Source organism: Cherax quadricarinatus, chromosome 80 (assembly GCF_038502225.1).
Source record: "Cherax quadricarinatus isolate ZL_2023a chromosome 80, ASM3850222v1, whole genome shotgun sequence".
NCBI lineage: Eukaryota > Metazoa > Arthropoda > Malacostraca > Decapoda > Parastacidae > Cherax > Cherax quadricarinatus.
In genome coordinates, this window is record NC_091371.1 from 16,207,610 (window position 1) to 16,232,894 (window position 25,285).

The window sequence follows — 25,285 nt, forward strand, 5'->3', positions numbered from 1 at the left end:
TGAGTCTCGGCCCCTGCAACCATAATTAGATGTGTACAGTTAGGTGAGTACACACACACACATCCAAGAAGACACATCCGACCAAGAGATATGGAGGGAAATGAAATGGGAAGAGGAGAGGGGAGGTCGCTTATTATTCATGGACTCCATGAGGCAGAAGGGAAGACCTATGACGAAAGAAGACAGGGGGAAATAAAAAAGATTGAGAGCATCATCTCAGTAACAGGAGAGGACGTGACCCAACTGACAAACTTTCAGAGACTTGGGTGGTACTCGAGGGAAAATAACTGCCCAGTCAGACTAACATTCAAGACAGAAATGGTACGAAACAAGATCCTGCGGAGAGAATAAGAAGGCACCAGAGGCAGGAAGGGGGAACAGAGCAGGTACTGACACAGGGGAGCACAGCCTCGGGAAGAACAACAAACACAACTGCCTACAGAACCACCCACAGCATCCTTTCAACCACTGCTAACCCACATCAACCAAATACAATAGCCAGAATTAAACCTCACTCCACACCCTCATTCCCCCTCCCTGCAGCACTAATACCACCACACCACCCTAAAATTATATCCAGCCCTGCCTACCACACCCTCAGTCGGCACCAACTCCTCCCACCCCCTTGAATACAGCTCTGGAAAGAAAGCTGAAGGAATGGTATACCAGCATTGCTGGAATAACAAATAAGAGTGACGAGTGGCAGGAAAGAATCGCTGAGGCATCCTTGGACATCATAGCACTCATAGAGACATGGCTAACAGGGGTGATGACAGATGCGACCTTCCCATCTGGATATTAGATCTTGAGGAAAGACAGGGTGGGACAGAGGAGGAAGAGGAAAAGCTGCACTGCTCATCAGAACCAATGGTGGTTTGAGGAGATGGGAGGACTAGTCAGAGAAGCAGATGACTATATAGTGTGAACAGTTCTAACAGGGATCCTATAGAGAAGGAAAGTCCTGCATCACAAACCTCCTGGAGTTCTACAGTAAAGTAAGACAAGAGAAAGAGGGATGGGTAGACTGCATCTTCTTGGACTGTAAGAAGGCTTTCGATACAGTACCACAGAAGAGACTGGTTGAAAAGCTAGAGTAGGCAGGAATAGTTGAGCCAAGTACTGCAGTGAATCATGGAATACCTGATAGGAAGGAAACTACGAGAGTTGGTACGTGATGAGGTGTCAGAGTGGGTGCATGTGTTCAGTGGGGTGCCACAATGGCCAGTTCTAGGTCCGGGATAGATTCAAAGGTGTCCCTGTTGGCAGACGATGTAAATCTAATGATGAGAATGCAGGTGGACGAGGATCAGGTAAGTCTACAAGGGGATCTGGACAGGCTGCAAGCTTGGTCCAGCAAATGGCTCCTAGAGTTTAACCACAGCAAGTGTAAAGTCATGAAGTTTGGGGGGAGGACAAAGAAGACTGCAGACGGAGTACAGCATATGAAGTCAAAAGCTGCAAAATTCACTCAGGAAAAAAATATTGGGGTGAGCAACATACCGAGCACATCTGAGGCGCATATCAACAGAATAACTGCTGCAGAATATGGGCGCCTGGCAAACCTAAGAATAACGCTTAGACATCAAAGTAAGGAGTCATTCACGGCACTGTACACCGTGTACGTCAGGCCCATATTGGAGTATGCAGCACCAGCATAGAATCCACACCTGGGCAAACACGTCAAGAAATTAGAGAAAGCGGAAAGGTTTGTAACAAGACTAGCCCCGGAGTTAATGAGTATGTCCTACGAGGAGAGGTTAAGGGAAATCAGCCTGACGGCACTGGAGGACACGATGGACAGGGACGACATGATAACGACGTATAAAATACTACTGAGAGGAACTGACAAGACAGAATGTTTCAGAGATGGGACACAGCAACAAGGGGTCACAACTGGAAGTTGAGAACTCAGATGAGTCACGGGATGTTACTAAGTATTTCTTCAGTCATAGAGTTGTCAGGAAGTGGAACAATCTGGAGATGATGTAGTGGAGGCAGGATCCATACATCGTTTAAGAAATAGGGAGGGAGTGGACCTAGTAGCGACCAGCGAAAAGACGGGGTCAGGAGCTGTGAATCGACCCCTGCAACCACATATAGGTAAATACATACAGGTGAGTGCACACACACACACACACACACAAACACCATACAAATTATGTTAACTTCTTCGGGTGAGCAATAAACCCCTAGGAGTCATATAGTGGCCCGGGAGATAAGGTAATCATATTTGATCCGAGGAAGGTGAAAAAGGCTTCCATCTCTAACTCCCCAGATCGAGAGCTCTCCCTCACCTGGTGTCTGTGAAAACTCATTAGCAAGTCAACACTTGCCACCTGCACCACACATGTACACTGAACCTCAGTCAGTGACCACTGGTGCTACCTGCTGCTACGTTACCTGGTGCTACCTGCTGCTACGTAACCTGGTGGTACCTGCTGCTACGTTACCTGGTGGTGCTTGCTGCTACGTTACCTGGTGGTACTGGCTACTACCTTACCTGGTGGTACCTGCTGCTACGTTACCTGGTGGTACCTGCTGTTACGTTACCTGGTGGTACTGGCTGCTACATTACATGGTGGTACTGGCTGCTGCTACGTAACCTGGTGCTACCTGCTGCTACGTTACCTGGTGCTACCTGCTGCTACGTTACCTGGTGCTACCTGCTGCTACGTAACCTGGTGCTACCTGCTGCTACGTTACCTGGTGCTACCTGCTGCTACGTTACCTGGTGCTACCTGCTGCTACGTTACCTGGTGCTACCTGCTGCTACGTAACCTGGTGCTACCTGCTGCTACGTTACCTGGTGCTACCTGCTGCTACGTAACCTGGTGCTACATGGTGCTACCTGCTGCTACGTTACCTGGTGCTACTTGCTGCTACGTTACTTGGTGCTACTTGCTGCTACGTTACCTGGTGCTACCTGCTGCTACGTTACCTGGTGCTACCTGCTGCTACGTTGCCTGGTAGTACCTGCTGCTACGTTACCTGGTGGTACCTACTGCTACGTTACCTGGTGGTGCTTGCTGCTACGTTACCTGGTGGTACTGGCTACTACCTTACCTGGTGGTACCTGCTGCTACGTTACCTGGTGGTACCTGCTGTTACGTTACCTGGTGCTACCTGCTGCTACGTTACCTGGTGGTACCTGCTGTTACGTTACCTGGTGGTACTGGCTGCTACATTACATGGTGGTACTGGCTGCTGCTACGTTACCTGGTGGTACCGGCTGCTGCTACGTTACCTGGTGGTACCTGCTACGTTACCTGGTAGTACCTGCTACGTTACCTGGTAGTAATTGCTACTATGTTACATGGTAGCACCTGCTGATATTTAACACCTACTACTACTACTACTACTAATACTACTACTACTACTACTAATAATAATAATAATAATAATAATAATAATAATAATAATAATAACTACAGCAAGATGAGACAGTTTAAGCGGTTACTGAAGAATTTCTTAGTTCTCATCATGGTTGTGATGATCGTCATTCTGGTGGGGGTGAGTACCCGGTTCTTGTCTCTCCTCCGTCCATCTGTATATCTACTCTTCCTGTTGATATATCTCTCAGTGTATGTACACTGATAGATGTGTATCTCAGTGTATGTACACTGAGAGGTGTGTATCTCTCAGTATATGTACACTGAGAGGTGTGTATCTCTCAGTGTATGTACACTGAGAGGTGTGTATCTCTCAGTGTATGTACACTGAGAGGTGTGTATCTCTCAGTGTATGTACACTGAGAGGTGTGTATCTCTCAGTGTATGTACACTGAGAGGTGTGTATCTCTCAGTGTATGTACACTGAGAGGTGTGTATCTCTCAGTGTATGTACACTGAGAGGTGTGTATCTCTCAGTGTATGTACACTGAGAGATGTGTATCTCTCAGTGTATGTACACTGAGAGATGTGTATCTCTCAGTGTATGTACACTGAGAGATGTGTATCTCTCAGTGTATGTACACAGAGATGTGTATCTCTCAGTGTATGTACACTGAGAGGTGTGTATCTCTCAGTGTATGTACACTGAGAGGTGTGTATCTCTCAGTGTACATACACTGAGAGGTGTGTATCTCTCAGTGTATGTACACTGAGAGGTGTGTATCTCTCGGTGTATGTACACTGAGAGATGTGTATCTCTCGGTGTATGTACACTGAGAGGTGTGTATCTCAGTGTATGTACACTGAGAGGTGTGTATCTTTCAGTGTATGTACACAGAGATGTGTATCTCTCAGTGTATGTACACTGAGAGGCGTGTATCTCTCAGTGTATGTACACTGAGAGATGTGTATCTCTCAGTGTATGTACACTGAGAGATGTGTATCTCTCAGTGTATGTACACTGAGAGGCGTGTATCTCTCAGTGTATGTACACTGAGAGATGTGTATCTCTCAGTGTATGTACACTGAGAGATGTGTATCTCTCAGTGTATGTACACTGAGAGATGTGTATCTCTCAGTGTATGTACACTGAGAGGCGTGTATCTCTCAGTGTATGTACACTGAGAGATGTGTATCTCTCAGTGTATGTACACTGAGAGATGTGTATCTCTCAGTGTATGTACACTGAGAGATGTGTATCTCTCAGTGTATGTACACTGAGAGGCGTGTATCTCTCAGTGTATGTACACTGAGAGATGTGTATCTCTCAGTGTATGTACACTGAGAGATGTGTATCTCTCAGTGTATGTACACTGAGAGATGTGTATCTCTCAGTGTATGTACACTGAGAGATGTGTATCTCTGTGTATGTACACTGAGAGGCGTGTATCTCTCAGTGTATGTACACTGAGAGATGTGTATCTCTCAGTGTATGTACACTGAGAGATGTGTATCTCTCAGTGTATGTACACTGAGAGGCGTGTATCTCTCAGTGTATGTACACTGAGAGATGTGTATCTCTCAGTGTATATACACTGAGAGGTGTGTATCTCTCAGTGTATATACACTGAGAGGCGTGTATCTCTCAGTGTATGTACACTGAGAGGTGTGTATCTCTCAGTGTATATACACTGAGAGGTGTGTATCTCTCAGTGTACACTGAGAGGTGTGTATCTCTCAGTGTATGTACACTGAGAGGCGTGTATCTCTCAGTGTATATACACTGAGAGGTGTGTATCTCTCAGTGTATATACACTGAGAGGTGTGTATCTCTCAGTGTACACTGAGAGGTGTGTATCTCTCAGTGTATGTACACTGAGAGGTGTGTATCTCTCAGTGTATGTACACTGAGAGGCGTGTATCTCTCAGTGTATGTACACTGAGAGGTGTGTATCTCTCAGTGTATGTACACTGAGAGGCGTGTATCTCTCAGTGTATGTACACTGAGAGGTGTGTATCTCTCAGTGTATGTACACTGAGAGGTGTGTATCTCTCAGTGTATGTACACTGAGAGGTGTGTATCTCTCAGTGTATGTACACTGAGAGGCGTGTATCTCTCAGTGTATGTACACTGAGAGGCGTGTATCTCTCAGTGTATGTACACTGAGAGGCGTGTATCTCTCAATGTAAATGCGTAAAGAGATTAATTTAATCAGTATTTTAATCACTAATGTGCTCTTGACTGGCGGTGTACAGGTGACAAACAGCCTTAATGACCCTCGTGTAGTTAATGGCCTTCAAACATCATATATCACCCATGCATCTCTTCACTCCCTTAATACCACAGGTGTACCATTAAATAGTGCAAAATTAAATATATGTAGTCATATGTATATATATATATATATATTATATATATATATATATATATATATATATATATATATATATATATATATATATATATATATATATATATATATATATATATATATATATATATATATGTCGTGCCGAATATGTAAAACTGGTCAATTAGCAAGAACTCATTTAAAATTAAGTCCTTTCTCAAATTTTCTCTTATACGTTTATAGATATATTTTTTTCATTAATGCTGATGTAAAAATTTATAATTTTGCACCAAAAGAATCTTAGAAAATTTACCTAACCTTATTATAACAAGAACAACTTATTTTAGCCTAACCCAACTAAATATATTTTAGATTTGTTTACAATAATTTAATACTAAACAAACACAGTGAAATATATTTTTTTCGTTAGATTCTGAATGATTTTGGCGAAATTATTGCATACACAAATTTTCACTTTGTTTACAATAATTTAATACTAAACAAACACAGTGAAATATATTTTTTTCGTTAGATTCTGAATGATTTTGGCGAAATTATTGCATACACAAATTTTCACTTGTCCTATGTGGCAAGATGAGCGTTGCTATTTAAGCCAAGATCGCAAGTTCTGCCTATTCAGCACGATATATATATATATATATATATATATATATATATATATATATATATATATATATATATATATATATATATATATATATATATATATATATATATATATATATGAATGCAAGAAAGCAAACAAGCGATACAAGATGCAAAACAATCACAGGGAGAGTTGAATAATAGCTCTAGGTCTTTCATATTGCAATCAACACATTGGGAGCTTTCAAAGTTGCAGAAATGAATATGAAATCTCAGCAGTTTGGTTCCAAGGGACGCTTGCTGGCAACCATATTATGGTGTTACCTTGATTTTTATGACTTTATCAAGATCACTGAACACTGGTGTGGTAAACAGTGCTGAGCTCCCACCCTGACGCCTTACACCACTTCACTACAGATGACTCAAAACACTAGGTAGCTGAGTGGTCTGAAGTGTCACGTAGGAAGCTGAGCCACACTCGTGGATAGCCTCCAGATGGGGGTTCGAATCCTGCTGATTGTGATCTTTCTCTGTATATATCTCGGCTTGTTTCTGCATGGTCATGGTGACGGCTTTGAGGGGACTTGATCTAGAGTTCGTCACGGCCACGCTAGTGGGAGAATCATCCGTAAAAACTTGCATTTGTGGTCACAGTGGAGGCTCATGTCAACCCCCCCTCCCCTATGGTGTATAAATATACATAATTGGATGTATCATATTGTAGCCAGCTGGTCAAGTGGTTTACGCACTGACCTGAAGTTGTACGACTCACTCGCCATGGGTTCTACCCCACCTAGCTGTATAGCCCTTGTGGCTTAGCGCTTCTTTTTGATTGTAATAATAATAATCTACCCCACCTATTCCCTGGTATATTTACAATTATGTTATTACGATTTAGTGAGTGATGATAACCTTAACACTGTTATGATTGTAGGGTGTAACCAAAGACAGAGTAACAATAACAACGCGCTTTTCAGAGCCCAGGATAACAACACAAAACTATAAACATCACAACAATCGATCGAGCATAAAACAACATAGAATTTAATTCTGAAACTGCTCCCAACACCTTATTTTGACTCTGGTTTTCTTTACTCAGGATGTATACATTGGAGGAGAGACACTTCAAGAGGATCTACAGACTCGGGATGAACTTAAAGCTTATATAACCACAAACACCGGAGTCTTAACACTTCCTCACTCACCTCGGAACACTATAATTACAGCAAAATATGTGACATCAACGGACCATCAACACTGGACAAATATTATCGTAGATGAGAAATTTATCGAGGAGAGAGAGGAGGTAAATAACCCTGAATTTGTTAATTTCTTTTGTTATTTATTTTGCGTGGTAAAAGAGACTTGTTTACAAGCCATTAACAGCCTGGCAAAGCTCATGGAGAGCGAAACGTTGCCACAATAAAATATTAACATGACTTGCACCTGAGCGTTTTGGGGAAGTGGATTAGAATTCTTCCTCCGTAAGTCATGCGTGTCGTAAGAGAGATTAAAATGCCGGGAGCAAGGGGATAGTAACCTCTTCTGTATATGTTACTAAATGTAAAAGGTGAAACTTTCGTTTTTATTTCTCGGCGACCCTGCCTCGGTGGTCCACCCTGCCTCGGTGCTCCACCCTGCCTCGGTGGTCCACCCTGCCTCGGTGGTCCACCCTGCCTCGGTGCTCCACCCTGCCTCGGTGGTCCACCCTGCCTCGGTGCTCCACCCTGCCTCGGTGCTCCACCCTGCCTCGGTGGTCCACCCTGCCTCGGTGCTCCACCCTGCCTCGGTGGTCCACCCTGCCTCGGTGGTCCACCCTGCCTCGGTGCTCCACCCTGCCTCGGTGGTCCACCCTGCCTCGGTGCTCCACCCTGCCTCGGTGCTCCACCCTGCCTCGGTGCTCCACCCTGCCTCGGTGCTCCACCCTGCCTCGGTGCTCCACCCTGCCTCGGTGCTCCACCCTGCCTCGGTGCTCCACCCTGCCTCGGTGCTCCACCCTGCCTCGGTGCTCCACCCTGCCTCGGTGCGCCACCCTGCCTCGGTGCTCCACCCTGCCTCGGTGCTCCACCCTGCCTCGGTGCTCCACCCTGCCTCGGTGCTCCACCCTGCCTCGGTGCTCCACCCTGCCTCGGTGCTCCACCCTGCCTCGGTGCTCCACCCTGCCTCGGTGCTCCACCCTGCCTCGGTGCTCCACCCTGCCTCGGTGCTCCACCCTGCCTCGGTGCTCCACCCTGCCTCGGTGCTCCACCCTGCCTCGGTGGTCCACCCTGCCTCGGTGCTCCACCCTGCCTCGGTGCTCCACCCTGCCTCGGTGGTCCACCCTGCCTCGGTGGTCCACCCTGCCTCGGTGCTCCACCCTGCCTCGGTGCGCCACCCTGCCTCGGTGGTCCACCCTGCCTCGGTGCTCCACCCTGCCTCGGTGCTCCACCCTGCCTCGGTGGTCCACCCTGCCTCGGTGGTCCACCCTGCCTCGGTGCTCCACCCTGCCTCGGTGCTCCACCCTGCCTCGGTGCTCCACCCTGCCTCGGTGGTCCACCCTGCCTCGGTGCTCCACCCTGCCTCGGTGCTCCACCCTGCCTCGGTGCTCCACCCTGCCTCGGTGCTCCACCCTGCCTCGGTGCTCCACCCTGCCTCGGTGCTCCACCCTGCCTCGGTGCTCCACCCTGCCTCGGTGCTCCACCCTGCCTCGGTGCTCCACCCTGCCTCGGTGCTCCACCCTGCCTCGGTGCTCCACCCTGCCTCGGTGCTCCACCCTGCCTCGGTGCTCCACCCTGCCTCGGTGCTCCACCCTGCCTCGGTGCTCCACCCTGCCTCGGTGCTCCACCCTGCCTCGGTGGTCCACCCTGCCTCGGTGCTCCACCCTGCCTCGGTGCGCCACCCTGCCTCGGTGCGCCACCCTGCCTCGGTGCTCCACCCTGCCTCGGTGCGCCACCCTGCCTCGGTGCTCCACCCTGCCTCGGTGCTCCACCCTGCCTCGGTGCTCCACCCTGCCTCGGTGCTCCACCCTGCCTCGGTGCTCCACCCTGCCTCGGTGCGCCACCCTGCCTCGGTGGTCCACCCTGCCTCGGTGCTCCACCCTGCCTCGGTGCTCCACCCTGCCTCGGTGCTCCACCCTGCCTCGGTGCTCCACCCTGCCTCGGTGCTCCACCCTGCCTCGGTGCTCCACCCTGCCTCGGTGGTCCACCCTGCCTCGGTGGTCCACCCTGCCTCGGTGGTCCACCCTGCCTCGGTGCTCCACCCTGCCTCGGTGCTCCACCCTGCCTCGGTGCTCCACCCTGCCTCGGTGCTCCACCCTGCCTCGGTGCTCCACCCTGCCTCGGTGCTCCACCCTGCCTCGGTGCTCCACCCTGCCTCGGTGCTCCACCCTGCCTCGGTGCTCCACCCTGCCTCGGTGCTCCACCCTGCCTCTGTGCCCCACCCTGCCTCGGTGCTCCACCCTGCCTCGGTGCTCCACCCTGCCTCGGTGCTCCACCCTGCCTCGGTGCTCCACCCTGCCTCGGTGCTCCACCCTGCCTCGGTGCTCCACCCTGCCTCGGTGCTCCACCCTGCCTCGGTGCTCCACCCTGCCTCGGTGCTCCACCCTGCCTCGGTGCTCCACCCTGCCTCGGTGCTCCACCCTGCCTCGGTGCTCCACCCTGCCTCGGTGCTCCACCCTGCCTCGGTGCTCCACCCTGCCTCGGTGCCTCGGTCCACCCTGCCTCGGTGCTCCACCCTGCCTCGGTGCTCCACCCTGCCTCGGTGCTCCACCCTGCCTCGGTGCTCCACCCTGCCTCGGTGCTCCACCCTGCCTCGCTCCACCCTGTCGGTGCTCCACCCTGCCTCGGTGCTCCACCCTGCCTCGGTGCTCCACCCTGCCTCGGTGCTCCACCCTGCCTCGGTGCTCCACCCTGCCTCGGTGCTCCACCCTGCCTCGGTGCTCCACCCTGCCTCGGTGCTCCACCCTGCCTCGGTGCTCCACCCTGCCTCGGTGCTCCACCCTGCCTCGGTGCTCCACCCTGCCTCGGTGCTCCACCCTGCCTCGGTGCTCCACCCTGCCTCGGTGCTCCACCCTGCCTCGGTGCTCCACCCTGCCTCGGTGCTCCACCCTGCCTCGGTGCTCCACCCTGCCTCGGTGCTCCACCCTGCCTCGGTGCTCCACCCTGCCTCGGTGCTCCACCCTGCCTCGGTGCTCCACCCTGCCTCGGTGCTCCACCCTGCCTCGGTGCTCCACCCTGCCTCGGTGCTCCACCCTGCCTCGGTGCTCCACCCTGCCTCGGTGCTCCACCCTGCCTCGGTGCTCCACCCTGCCTCGGTGCTCCACCCTGCCTCGGTGCTCCACCCTGCCTCGGTGCTCCACCCTGCCTCGGTGCTCCACCCTGCCTCGGTGCTCCACCCTGCCTCGGTGCTCCACCCTGCCTCGGTGCTCCACCCTGCCTCGGTGCTCCACCCTGCCTCGGTGCTCCACCCTGCCTCGGTGCTCCACCCTGCCTCGGTGCTCCACCCTGCCTCGGTGCTCCACCCTGCCTCGGTGCTCCACCCTGCCTCGGTGCTCCACCCTGCCTCGGTGCTCCACCCTGCCTCGGTGCTCCACCCTGCATCGGTCGGTGCTCCACCCTGCCTCGGTGCTCCACCCTGCCTCGGTGCCTCTCCACCCTGCCTCGGTGCTCCACCCTGCCTCGGTGCTCCACCCTGCCTCGGCTCCACCCTGCCTCGGTGCTCCACCCTGCCTCTCCACCCTGCCTCGGTGCTCCACCCTGCCTCGGTGCTCCACCCTGCCTCGGTGCTCCACCCTGCCTCGGTGCTCCACCCTGCCTCGGTGCTCCACCCTGCCTCGGTGCTCCACCCTGCCTCGGTGCTCCACCCTGCCTCGGTGCTCCACCCTGCCTCGGTGCTCCACCCTGCCTCGGTGCTCCACCCTGCCTCGGTGCTCCCCCCTGCCTCGGTGCTCCACCCTGCCTCGGTGCTCCACCCTGCCTCGGTGCTCCACCCTGCCTCGGTGCTCCACCCTGCCTCGGTGCTCCACCCTGCCTCGGTGCTCCACCCTGCCTCGGTGCTCCACCCTGCCTCGGTGCTCCAACCAGCCTCGGTGCTCCACCCTGCCTCGGTGCTCCACCCTGCCTCGGTGCTCCACCCTGCCTCGGTGCTCCACCCTGCCTCGGTGCTCCACCCTGCCTCGGTGCTCCACCCTGCCTCGGTGCTCCACCCTGCCTCGGTGCTCCACCCTGCCTCGGTGCTCCACCCTGCCTCGGTGCTCCACCCTGCCTCGGTGCTCCACCCTGCCTCGGTGCTCCACCCTGCCTCGGTGCTCCACCCTGCCTCGCTCCCCCCGGCCTCGGTGCTCCACCCTGCCTCGGTGCTCCACCCTGCCTCGGTGCTCCACCCTGCCTCGGTGCTCCACCCTGCCTCGGTGCTCCACCCTGCCTCGGTGCTCCACCCTGCCTCGGTGCTCCACCCTGCCTCGGTGCTCCACCCTGCCTCGGTGCTCCACCCTGCCTCGGTGCTCCACCCCCTGCCTCGGTGCTCCACCCTGCCTCGGTGCTCCACCCTGCCTCGGTGCTCCACCCTGCCTCGGTGCTCCACCCTGCCTCGGTGCTCCACCCTGCCTCGGTGCTCCACCCTGCCTCGGTGCTCCACCCTGCCTCGGTGGGCCACCCTGCCTCGGTGGTCCACCCTGCCTCGGTGGGCCACCCTGCCTCGGTGGGCCACCCTGCCTCGGTAGGCCACCCTGCCTCCGTGGGCCACCCTGCCTCCGTGGGCCACCCTGCCTCGGTGTGCCACCCTGCCTCGGTGGGCCACCCTGCCTCGGTGGGCCACCCTGCCTCGGTGGGCCACCCTGCCTCGGTGGGCCACCCTGCCTTCTGTGTGCCACCCTGCCTCGGTGGGCCACTCCGCCTCGGTGGCCACTCCGCCTCGGTGGGATACGGTCGGTCGGTGGGTTGAAAGAAGGAAGAAGTGTCTCGTTCCACATCTCGTCGTTATCACTACACCATTTTTCGAAATTCATATTGCTATTACGTATTAATTTTAATATCATGCAGTGGTTGCATTTAACAGTATAATTATATGTACATAGCATTCACACACACACACACACACACACACACACACACACACACACACACACACACACACGCCTCGTACCATGACTCGCTACTATCAGGAAGACAGCAGCGAGTCATGGTACGTGGCGAGGTGTCAGAGTGGGCACCTGTGACCAGCGGGGTCCCACAGGGGTCAGTCCTAGGACCAGTGCTGTTTCTGGTATTTGTGAATGACATGACGGAAGGAATAGACTCCGAGGTGTCCCTGTTTGCAGATGACGAAGTTGATGAGAAGAATTCATTCGATCGAAGACCAGGCAGAACTACAAAGGGATTTGGACAGGCTGCAGACCTGGTCCAGCAATTGGCTCCTGGAGTTCGACCCCACCAAGTGCAAAGTCATGAAGATTGGGGAAGGGCAAAGAAGACCGCAGACGGAGTACAGTCTAGGGGGGCCAGAGACTACAAACCTCACTCAAGGAAAAAGATCTTGGGGTGAGTATAACACCAGGCACATCTCCTGAAGCGCACATCAACCAAATAACTGCTGCAGCATATGGGCGCCTAGCAAACCTCAGAACAGCATTCCGACATCTTAATAAGGAATCGTTCAGGACCCTGTACACCGTGTACATTAGGCTCATATTGGAGTATGCGGCACCAGTTTGGAACCCACACCTAGCCAAGCACGTAAAGAAACTAGAGAAAGTGCAAAGGTTTGCAACAAGACTAGTCCCAGAGCTAAGAGGTATGTCCTACGAGGAGAGGTTAAGGGAAATCAACCTGACGACTCTGGAGGACAGGAGAGATAGGGGGGACATGATAACGACATACAAAATACTGAGAGGAATTGACAAGGTGGACAAAGACAGGATGTTCCAGAGATGGGACACAGCAACAAGGGGACACAGTTGGAAGCTGAAGACACAGATGAATCACAGGGATGTTAGGAAGTATTTCTTCAGCCACAGAGTAGTCAGGAAGTGGAATAGTTTGGGAAGCGATGTAGTGGAGGCAGAATCCATACATAGCTTTAAGCAGAGGTATGATAAAACTCACTGTTCAGGGAGAGTGACCTAGTAGCGACCAGTGAAGAGGCGGGACCAGGAGCTTGGACTCGACCCCTGCAACCTCAACTAGGTGAGTACACACACACACACACACACACACACACACACACACACTCACACACACACACACACACACACACACACACACTCACTCACTCACTCACTCACTCACTCACTCACTCACTCACTCACTCACTCACTCACTCACTCTCTTGTTAAGACGAGGTATGACAAAGTTCTGGAAGCGGAGAGAGAGGACCTAGTAGCGATCAATTAAGAGGCGGGGCCAGGAGCTGAGTCTCGACCCCTGCAACCACAATTAGGTGAGCACTGAGGTCTGGGGGTCCATCCCCGGTACGGGTGAAAACATTAGCAAGTTCACCTAGCAGTCAGTAGGTACCTGAGTGTTAGTTGACTGGTGTGGGTCGCATCCTGGGACAAAATTAACCTAATTTGCCCGAAATGCTCAGCATAACAAGCAGCTATGGTCTGTATACCTTGTACATGTACTTGTAGAAATAAAGATATTATTATTATTATTATTATTATTATTATTATTATTATTGGTATCAATAACTACTTCCATCGTCTATAGCTTCTTACTGTCATATAAATACTTCTGTCTAATATTTCTCTCGTTCTTAACACAACATTCTCCCTCAGCAGTCATCATTCTCTTCCCCTTAACTCTTTCAGTGGCACTTCTCTCATAGACTTCTCCTAGTATGTTACCTGGAGTATACCTGGAGGGGGTTTCGGGGGTCAACGCCCCCCACGGCCCCGTCCCATGACCAGGCCTCGCGGTGGATCAGGGTTTGATCAACCAGGCTGTTACTGCTGCACAAACCGACGTACGACCCACAGCCCGGCTGGTCAGGTACTGACTTTAGGTGCCTGTCCAGCGCCTTCTTGAAGGCAGTCAGGGGTCTGTTGGTAATCCCACTTATGTATACTGGGAGGCAGTTGAACAGTCTTGTGCCCCTGACACTTACTGTGTTGCCTCTTAGCGTATTTATGGCGCCCCTGATTTTCGTTCTACAAACTCTCTCTCCTTAAAAAAAAACCATAAATACGTTCTTTGCCAATCTTTAGGTACCATCTCTTTTTTCATTAATTTTTTTTTAACAAGCCGACCCTCTCCCACCGAGGCAGGTTGACCAAAATGAGAAGAAAAAAACACTTCCATCATCACTCACTCCATCACTGCCTTGCTAGAAGAGTCCAGTTCAAAGCTCCAACATATCTCCACCCCTCTTTCACAGTGCAAGCACTGTTCTTGCCGCCTCCAGGACTCGAGTCCGGCTAACCGGTTGCCCTGAATCCCTTCATAAATGTCACGTTGCTGACACTCCAACAGCACGTCAAGTCATAAAAACCACTTGCCTCCACTCCTATCCAACACTCTCACATACATTCAACAAACACACCATTTCTATACCTTACCCTCACTTGGAACAAACAGGAACAATACCGTGACTGGAACAATACACAAATAACCCGCACATAAGAGAAACTTACAACGACGTTTCGGTCCGACTTTTATTTTAGTGTGACCGAAACGTCGTGGTGAGGTTTTCTCTCCTATGTCCGGGTTATCTGTGTTGTTATTCCCACTTATCTTCAGCATCTTAGTCTAATTCTTATTAATCATCTCTGAACATTATAGTATTTCCGCAGCTACGTTATTGTTGTGTGTATAAATATTCCTCATGTGCTTAACCCGTGTGGGTTTTGCGGTGCAAGGCGTGGTGGAGGTTCGATCCTCCGTCCACTGACGTCGGCCATGTCACTGTTCACTCAGGCTGACAGCACAGTAACATTAGGGCAATATATGTATATGAATGGTATGCAATGTCGGCAAAATGAAGAATTAAACATGTGCAACATCTGGGTATCTTTATGTGTAGACGTTTCGCCATCCAGTGACTATTAATACAAGGTTATAATGGGAAGACTGTCAAAGTATATACAAAAGAGGAGGTAATGAGTCCCTCAGCCTTAGAGATGGAGAAGAGAACCGTAGTCACAAACCTAATTAAAGGCTGAAGGCCTTGAATTTGTATTGATAAAGCTACTGGAGGGCGAAACGTCTACAGATAGAGATACCCAGATGTTGCACATGTGTCTGATTCCTCATCAAAGAAATATATATACAGTATAATCATAAGTACGTGTTCCGTGGGGTGTGGACGGGTACCAGGTGTATAAGAAGAGGACAGCTCGCGTGAAGCAAGTGTGCGACAAGTTGGCAGGACGGGTGTCATACGGCTCAGTGACTGCTGCGCCCTTACACAGACTTCGATGGCTCACCTCCCACAAGATGATCATGTGTTTCAACGCCAAGGTGAGACACGAAGGAATCGCGCTGCATCTGGGGAAGGCTAGGTAATCAGGTTTGATCCAACGAAGGGGTGTAGAATAAGTTCCAGGGATTGAGAACCACCCTGTCTCACCTGGAAAGGTCAGTCTTTCAAGGTGACCGAGTCTCAGGTTTGAGACTCGTGGGCCAGGGCAAGTTTGTGTTCACTTAGCAAATATATTCTTAGGGGTCAGTCGACTGTTGTGGATCTTTGAAAAGACACCGACAAAAATAAGGCAATGACTGGTTATTCTGGGTTAATAACACTGAAGTAAATTAAAACTCTCAACTTTAATCTTGGAGAAGCATTTTGTGTGTGTGTGTGTGTGTGTGTGTGTGTGTGTGTGTGTGTGTGTGTGTGTGTGTGTGTGTGTGTGTGTGTGTGGGTGAGAGAGAGACAGACTAATAACATAGTATTTACCAGCCAAGTCATGCTGTTTTCTTTGCCTAAATCCGATAAGGAAACTAGTTGTAGTAATAACAACAGTTACAACAACAGTACTAGTAACAGTGAGTGTAACTAAAATAGTTGCAGTAGTAACAGAACAATAGTAGCAATAGTAACATAAGAAGCAACAATAAAAGCAATAATAATAACAGGAGGACTAGTAATAGCAGTAATATTAATATTAGTAGTAGCACTGATAGTAATACATGTATTAGAAATAGTGACAGTAATATTAGGAATAAGTGATGGTAATATTAATAATAGGAGTGTCAGCACTGAGGTACATACCACTGATGGCACAGGTAGGCACCACAACATGGACCAAGTACATGATGGAGGCGGCATTCCCCGGGCACCTGAACAACGCCTCCAACTGGCACTACACGGCTCAGGCACTCCTTAAACCACCCTTCCGGCGAGCAAGGTGAGCTGTTTTGTATTTATAATTATCGTCGTTATGTCCCAGGGTGAGAGTAGCTAGCTTGAAGAACATAAGAACGAATTGTGAACATTGTTCCCACGTCCTTGGCAAGTTTAAATGTTTAAGTTTGGAAGTCTAGATTGGTCTAAGGCCTATCTTCATCTGGGATAGGCCTAAACCAAGTGCACATAGCAGTGCACTTCATATTAGTTAATTTAATGTCAGTGTGAAGCGTATCATCATTGTAGAAGGTTGCACTCGTAGGAGGTCCCGAGTTGGCACAGAACCACTAACTCGGGGCCTCCTACGAGTGAAATACCCTATAGTATAACCATAACTTTTAAAGAGGTGGAGGGGTAAGCCAGTGGAAGGCCTCAGTCAGACGACCAAAAGCTCCAGTTGTGGGTCATCATACGACTAAGACCCGCGTCAGGAAACACTTGTACTGCTTCCTGATAAACCTTACCTTACCTAATCTAGCATCATTGTAGAGCAGGGGTTCTGAACCAGGGGTATCCATACCCCTTGGGGGTATGGGTACCAAATAATGTGGGTATGTTACCAAATAATAGGGGTATGAGACTCGATCTGTGAACAATTTTAACAAATGTTGTTAGGCTAGAATAAAACTATCAACCTAATAGCACTGGTGATGTACCTAATAGCACTGGTGATGTACCTAATAGCACTGGTGATGTACCTAATAGGACTGGTGATGTATCTAATAGGACTGGTGATGTACCTAATAGGACTGGTGATGTACCTAATAGGACTGGTGATGTACCTAATAGGACTGGTGGTGTACCTAATAGGACTGGTGGTGTACCTAATACCACTGGTGATGTACCTAATAGGACTGATGATGTACCTAATAGCACTGGTGATGTACCTAATAGGACTGGTGATGTACCTAATAGCACTGGTGATGCACCTAATAGCACTGGTGATAGTAATGATAACTTCCACAGTCTAGTGAAGGTAGTAAGGCCACTTACTGGACAATCCACTGGGGGATCTGTAATCGTAAAACGATTAAGATAATTGCTGCCATTTTCTACCGTCTTGCCCTCAGCAACAAGGCGCTAGCTCTCATGGGCAAGTTTGATAAGGTGATGCTGGTTCGACACCCGTTCGCTCGTCTCGTCTCAGCCTACATCGACAAGGTTGCCACGGGCAAGTTTGCCAAGTACGTATCGGGTTCTCAACTAAAGAGACATTTATAGTGATACGTTTCGCTCGCCAGAAGCATAATTATTATCAAGGTGATGGTTTAATTAACGAAGCTTCTGGCCAGCGACTCGTACACAGTCTCAGTTGTTTTTATTGTTTCAGTTTGTCTAACATTTACGGTGATTGCACCAGTAAGAACACACGTGTCTGGCTGCTTTATATAATAATAATAATAATAATAATAATAATAATTTATTTCTACAAGTACAAGGTATATAGGTCTAGCTGACATCAATGACATACTACTTTATAGAAAGCCCCTTGTTATGCTGAGCATTATGGGCAAATTAGGTCAGTTTTCTTTCCAGGATGCGACCCACACCAGACCACTAACATCAAAATACCTACTGACTGCTAGGTGAACAGGGATAGTAGGTGTCTTAAAGAAAAACGCCCTCATTGTTTCCACCCGCACCGGGGATCGAACCACGGTCCTCAGTGTGTGAACTGAGTGCGCTACCAACCTGACTCAGTGTAAAACAAAAAGGGTGTATTGTAGCTAAATTATCATTAAACTCATGGACAGTCTCAGGTTCGTAATCTTTGTACAAGTTTGAGATGCAATTATACCCAGTGGGCCTCACAGTGCCTGTAGCCCAGGGGCCTCACAGTGCCTGTAGCCCAGGGGCCTCACAGTGCCTGTAGCCCAGGGGCCTCACAGTGCCTGTAGCCCAGGGGCCTCACAGTGCCTGTAGCCCAGGGGCCTCACAGTGCCTGTAGCCCAGGGGCCTCACAGTGCCTGTAGCCCAGGGGCCTCACAGTGCCTGTAGCCCAGGGGCCTCACAGTGCCTGTAGCCCAGGGGCCTCACAGTGCCTGTAGCCCAGGGGCCTCACAGTACCTGTAACCCAGGGGCCTCACAGTGCCTGTAACCCAGGGGCCTCACAGTGCCTGTAGCCCAGGGGCCTCACAGTGCCTGTAGCCCAGGGGCCTCACAATACCTGTAGCCCAGGGGTCTCACAGTACCTGTAGCCCAGGGACCTCACAGTGCCTGTAGCCCAGGGGCCTCACAGTGCCTGTAGCCCAGGGGCCTCACAGTGCCTGTAGCCAAGGGGCCTCACAGTGCCTGTAGCCCAGGGGCCTCACAGTACCTGTAGTCCAGGGGCCTCACAGTACCTGTAGCCGAGGGGCCTCACAGTACCTGTAGCCCAGGGGCCTCACAGTACCTGTAGTCCAGGGGCCTCACAGTACCTGTAGTCCAGGGGCCTCTCAGTACCTGTAGTCCAGGGGCCTCACAGTACCTGTAGTCCAGGGGCCTCTCAGTACCTGTAGTCCAGGGGCCTCAGTACCTGTAGCCGAGGGGCCTCACAGTACCTGTAGTCCAGGGGCCTCACAGTACCTGTAGCCCAGGGGCCTCACAGTACCTGTAGCCCAGGGGGCTCACAGTACCTGTAGCCCAGGGGCCTCACAGTACCTGTAACCCAGGGGCCTCACAGTACCTGTAACCCAGGGGCCTCACAGTACCTGTAGCCCAGAGGCCTCACAGTACCTGTAGTCCAGGGGCCTCACAGTACCTGTAGCCCAGGGGCCTCACAGTACCTGTAGCCCAGGGGCCTCACAGTACCTGTAGTCCAGGGGCCTCACAGTACCTGTAGTCCAGGGGCCTCACAGTACCTGTAGCCCAGGGACCTCACAGCACCTGTAACCCAGGGACCTCACAGCACCTGTAGCCCAGGGACCTCACAGCACCTGTAGCCAAGAGACCTCACAGCACCTGTAGCCCAGGGACCTCACAGCACCTGTAGCCCAGGGACCTCACAGTACCTGTAGCTCAGGGGCCTCACAGCGCCTGTAGACCAGGGACCTCACAGCACCTGTAGCCCAGGGGCCTCACAGCACCTGTAGACCAGGGACCTCACAGTACCTGTACCTCAGGGGCCTCACAGTACCTGTAGACCAGGGACCTCACAGCACCTGTAGCCCAGGGGCCTCAGTACCTGTAGTCCAGGGGCCTCACAGTACCTGTAGTCCAGGGGCCTCACAGTAACTGTAGCCCAGGGGCCTCACAGTATCTGTAGTCCAGGGGCCTCACAGTACCTGTGGTCCAGAGGCCTCACAGTACCTGTAGCCCAGGGGCCTCAGTACCTGGAGCCCAGGGGCCTCACAGTACCTGTAGCCCAGGGGCCTCGGTACCTGTAGTCCAGGGGCCTCACAGTACCTGTAGTCTAGGGGCCTCACAGTACCTGTAGCCCAGGGGCCTCACTGCACCTGTAGCCCAGGGGCCTCACAGTACCTGTAGCCCAGGGGCCTCACAGTACCTGTAGCCCAGAGGCCTCACAGTACCTGTAGCCCAGGGGCCTCACAGTACCTATAGTGCAGGTGCCTCACAGTACCTGTAGCCCAGGGGCCTCACAGTACCTGTAGTCCAGGGGCCTCACAGTACCTGTAGCCCAGGGGCCTTACAGTACCTGTAGCCCAAGGGCCTCACAGTACCTGTAGTCCAGGGGCCTCACAGTACCTGTAGCCCAGGGACCTCACAGTACCTGTAGCCCAGGGGCCTCACAGTACCTGTAGACCAGGGACCTCACAGTACCTGTAACCGAGGGGTCTCAGTACCTGTAACCTAGGGGCCTCACAGTACCTGTAGACCAGGGGCCTCACAGTACCTGTAGTCCAGGGTCCTCACGGTACCTGTAGCCCAGGGGCCTCACAGTACCTGTACCCCAGGGACCTCACAGTACCTGTACCCCAGGAGCCTCACTACCTGTAGCCCAGGGGCCTCACAGCACCTGTAGCCCAGGGGCCTCACAGTACCTGTAGCCCAGGGACCTCACAGTACCTGTAGCCCAGGGACCTCACAGCACCTGTAGCCCAGGGACTTCACAGTACCTGTAGCCCAGGGACCTCACAGTACCTGTAGCCCAGGTGCCTACAAAATCTTAATGAAGATGCGATGCAGACCTGTCGTAACTTACGTGATTCTGTTTTTCTACGCGCTAACGTTCAGGATGAATGTGGAGTGTAATAAACTATAGCCGCTCGGACGACATAACTAAAATCTGACGGTCACCCATAGAATGAGTACGGGGTGACTACCACCCATAGTATAAGTATGGGGTGACTACCACCTACAGGAGGGATATGGGGGTGACTACCACCCACAGAATGGGAGTCCCAAGGTAAAGTCATTCATTGAAACACTCCCTCACAGCCTGTGTCGTCACATCGTCAACAAGTATCGTCCCGACAATTCACCGCTCACTACCCGACAGCCGAGCTTCAAGGAGTTCGTACAGTACCTGGTGGAGACCATACCCGCCCGAGGCGTCATCAGGAACAAGAAAGCCTATATAACGGACCGTCACTGGCGTCATTACTACGCTAACTGCGCTGTCTGTGATATCCACTACAATGTAATTGGTACCATGGAGACAATGACCGAAGATACAAGGTAACAGTTGCTTACTGGATGATAGGTATCCGTAACCTGTGGTTCATCTAGCATTAAATAATAATAATAATAATAATAATAGCAATAATAGCAATAATAATATAATAATAATGTGTATTACCAAAAATCATACCTAACAGAGTATATCAGAAAGTTAGGTTAAGTTGGGTTTGGTAGTTTAAGTTAAGTTACGTGTGTGTGTGTATGTGTGTGTGTATGTGTACTCGCCTATTTGTACTCACCTATTTGTGGTTACAGGGGTCGAGTCCTAGCTCCTGGCCCCGCCTCTTCACCGGTTGCTACTAGGCCCTCTCTCTCCCCGCTCCATGAGCTTTATCAAACCTCGTGTTAAAACTGTGTATGGTTCCTGCCTCCACTACGTCATTTTCTAGGCTATTCCACTGCCTTACAACTATGACTGAAGAAATACTTCCTACTATCTCTGACTCATTTGTGTCTTCAACTTCCAATTGTGGCCTCTTGTTTGTGTCCCCTCCCTGGAACATCCTGTCTTTGTCCACCTTGTCTATTCCACGCAGTATTTTATATGTCGTTATCATGTCTCCCCTGACCCTCCTGTCCTCCAGTGTCGTCAGGCCGATTTCCCTTAATCTTTCCCTTAGCTCTGGAACTAACCTTGTCGCAAACCTTTGTACTTTCTCTAGTTTCTTGACGTGCTTTATCAAGTGCGTGCGTGCGCGTGTGCGTGTGCGTGTGCGTGTGCGTGTGCGTGTGTGTGTACTCACCTAATTGTACTCGCCTAATTGTGGTTGCAGGGGTCGAGACTCAGCTCCTGGCCCCGCCTCTTCACTGATCGCTACTGGATCCTCTCTCTCTCTGCTTCCTGAGCTTTGTCATACCTCTTCTTAAAACTATGTATGGTTCCTGCCTCCACTACTTCACTTGCTAGGCTATTCCACTTGCTGACAACTATGACTGAAGAAATACTTCCTAACGTCCCTGTGACCCGTCTGAGTCTTCAGCTTCCAGTTGTGACCCCTTGTCCCTGTGTCCCCTCTCTGGAACATCCTATCTCTGTCCACCTTGTCTATTCCCCGCAGTATCTTGTATGTCGTTATCATGTCTCCCCTGACCCTTCTGTCCTCCAGTGTCGTCAGTCCGATTTCCCTTAACCTTTCCTCGTACGACATTCCCTTGAGCTCTGGGACTAGCCTTGTTGCAAACCTTTGTACTTTCTCTAACTTCTTGACGTGCTTGACCAGGTGTGGGTTCCAGACTGGTGCTGCATACTCCAGTATGGGCCTAACATACAGTGTACAGTGTCTTGAACGATTCCTTATTAAGGTATCGGAACGCTATTCTCAGGTTTGCCAGGCGCCCGTATGCTGCAGCGGTTATTTGGTTGATGTGTGCCTCCGGTGATGTGCTCGGTGTTATGGCCACCCCAAGGTCTTTCTCCCCGAGTGAGGTCTGTAGTCTTTGTCCACCTAGCGTATACTCTGTCTGCGGTCTTCTTTGCCCCTCCCCAATCTTCATGACTTTGCATTTGGCTGGATTGAATTCGAGAAGCCAGTTACTGGACCACACGTCCAGCCTGTCCAGGTCTCTTTGCAGTCCTGCCTCATCCTCGTCCGATTTAATTCTTCATCAATTTCACGTCATTGTGTGTGTGTGTGTGTATGTGTATGTGTGTGTGTGTCTATGTGTGTGTGTGTGTATGTATTAAAGTAATATTGTGGTGCAGGTACATGGTGCACAAGTACCGTCTGGGTGTGAGTGACCACCTGTGGATGAACCACCTGTCCACCACCTCCGAGGAGGCTGCACTCCGCCTCTTCCAGGTAACTTACACAAGAACATTCCTGTTTTCTTGTGGTAAACAATATAACAGCGACACAGAAGCCAACACAATATTCTCCTCGAAATACACACTTTCTTCCTGTTTTATAAACCTTCGATTAAAATTATATATATATATATATATATATATATATATATATATATATATATATATATATTATTTATTTTTGTGTATTTTACAGACAGTTCCTGAGACACTGACGATGAAGTTGTACCAGCGATACCAAGTTGACTTTTTGATGTTTGGTTATGATGTACAGCCTTACCTCCCCTCCCTCCCTCACTCTCCCTCATGATCTTACCTCCCCTCCCTCCCTCCCTCACTCCCTCATGATCTTACCTCCCTCATGATCTTACCTCCCCTCTCTCCCTCATGATCTTACCTCCCCTCTCTCCCTCATGATCTTGCCTCCCCTCTCTCCCTCATGATCTTGCCTCCCCTCTCTCCCTCATGATCTTGCCTCCCCTCTCTCCCTCATGATCTTGCCTCCCCTCTCTCCCTCATGATCTTGCCTCCCCTCTCTCCCTCATGATCTTGCCTCCCCTCTCTCCCTCATGATCTTACCTCCCCTCTCTCCCTCATGATCTTACCTCCCCTCTCTCCCTCATGATCTTACCTCCCCTCTCTCCCTCATGATCTTACCTCCCCTCTCTCCCTCATGATCTTACCTCCCCTCTCTCCCTCATGATCTTACCTCCCCTCTCTCCCTCATGATCTTACCTCCCCTCTCTCCCTCATGATCTTACCTCCCCTCTCTCCCTCATGATCTTACCTCCCCTCTCTCCCTCATGATCTTACCTCCCCTCTCTCCCTCATGATCTTACCTCCCCTCTCTCCCTCATGATCTTACCTCCCCTCTCTCCCTCATGATCTTACCTCCCCTCTCTCCCTCATGATCTTACCTCCCCTCTCTCCCTCATGATCTTACCTCCCCTCTCTCCCTCATGATCTTACCTCCCCTCTCTCCCTCATGATCTTACCTCCCCTCTCTCCCTCATGATCTTACCTCCCCTCTCTCCCTCATGATCTTACCTCCCCTCTCTCCCTCATGATCTTACCTCCCCTCTCTCCCTCATGATCTTACCTCCCTCTCCCTCATGATCTTACCTCCCTCTCCCTCATGATCTTACCTCCCCTCCCTCTCCCTCATGATCTTACCTCTCCCTCATGATCTTACCTCTCCCTCATGATCTTACCTCTCCCTCACGATCTTACCTCTCCCTCACTCTCCCTCATGATCTTACCTCCCCTCCCTCCCTCCCTCACAACTTGCAACAGTTGCAATATCACAGCCTCGTGGCTACTTTTTCTATATCTTTGTTTACCTCACTACTGAGTGTTATTTATAAGTTGTAACTTATGCCAGTTATGTCTCATACCAGTAACTGGTCCTATCATACCAGTAACTGGTCCTCTGTTAGGATGACTCACGGTGTGTTACGGTTCAAATCTTAATGTTTAGCCAGGTTAGTGCACTCCGTAACAACACTTCAAAGAATGAAAAGGTATGGTTCCAAACTTAGAAATGTAAGGCACAAATAATAGTTACTCAGTCTTTTCAAGTTTCTTTTTATTTAAAAGCTTAAATACTTTAGATATTCATAAATATCTATTAAATATCAATGTCAGAAACTTTCCTTCACACAAGAGAACTCTTAAATAGAATGTACATGTCAATATGGTTACTACACTTGATAATGATCAGAAGAATATTACCACTTCCTCAATAGTAACATTACTTGTGTGCAAGTACATATATTGAGAATTAACACTTCCACTGAGTAACTCCCTGGCATAAGGAATATATCACAAAGTTCTAAGCTTGACACTGGTCGTCACATCGTAGCCTGAAGATAACAGTATATGATTGTCAGAAGACTTCACAATAAACCACAAGCTGGATCAGGAGTTTCTATAACCCAATTCTCTATCCAAGTGAGAATAAGGCGGAGTACTAGGAGGGTAGCTCAGTCAATGCACACTGAGTCAGCAGAGAGAGTGAACTGCCATATACAGTAAATTCCTTCATGACATCAACTCGTCAAAAGGGGGAGAGGGTAGAGCGGTGCAAACTACCCACCAATGGTGATACCTTGTTATAAACCTTAGCCAGGTGTACCTACCTAACACATTACTCAAGATATATATATATACATCATACCCGGGTATATTCCTAAATCAGATAATATTATAAACTAGTGGAATCTTTAATTTAGCTAATATTAAAGAAACCCAGAGTA

General features: G+C 50.5%; 1 protein-coding gene across 1 annotated transcript; it reads left to right on the plus strand.

Moving 5' to 3' along the window:
• Window positions 1-1,217: 1,217 nt before the first annotated feature.
• On the plus strand, window positions 1,218-23,378 carry LOC128702438 (carbohydrate sulfotransferase 11-like). Its single transcript, XM_070102237.1, has 8 exons — window positions 1,218-1,310; window positions 7,386-7,592; window positions 15,577-15,720; window positions 16,486-16,607; window positions 17,677-17,790; window positions 20,984-21,223; window positions 22,929-23,025; window positions 23,227-23,378. Exons 1-8 carry the CDS (start codon window positions 1,218-1,220, stop codon window positions 23,338-23,340), a joined length of 1,131 nt encoding a protein of 376 aa, XP_069958338.1. The 3' UTR covers window positions 23,341-23,378.
• Window positions 23,379-25,285: the final 1,907 nt, after the last annotated feature.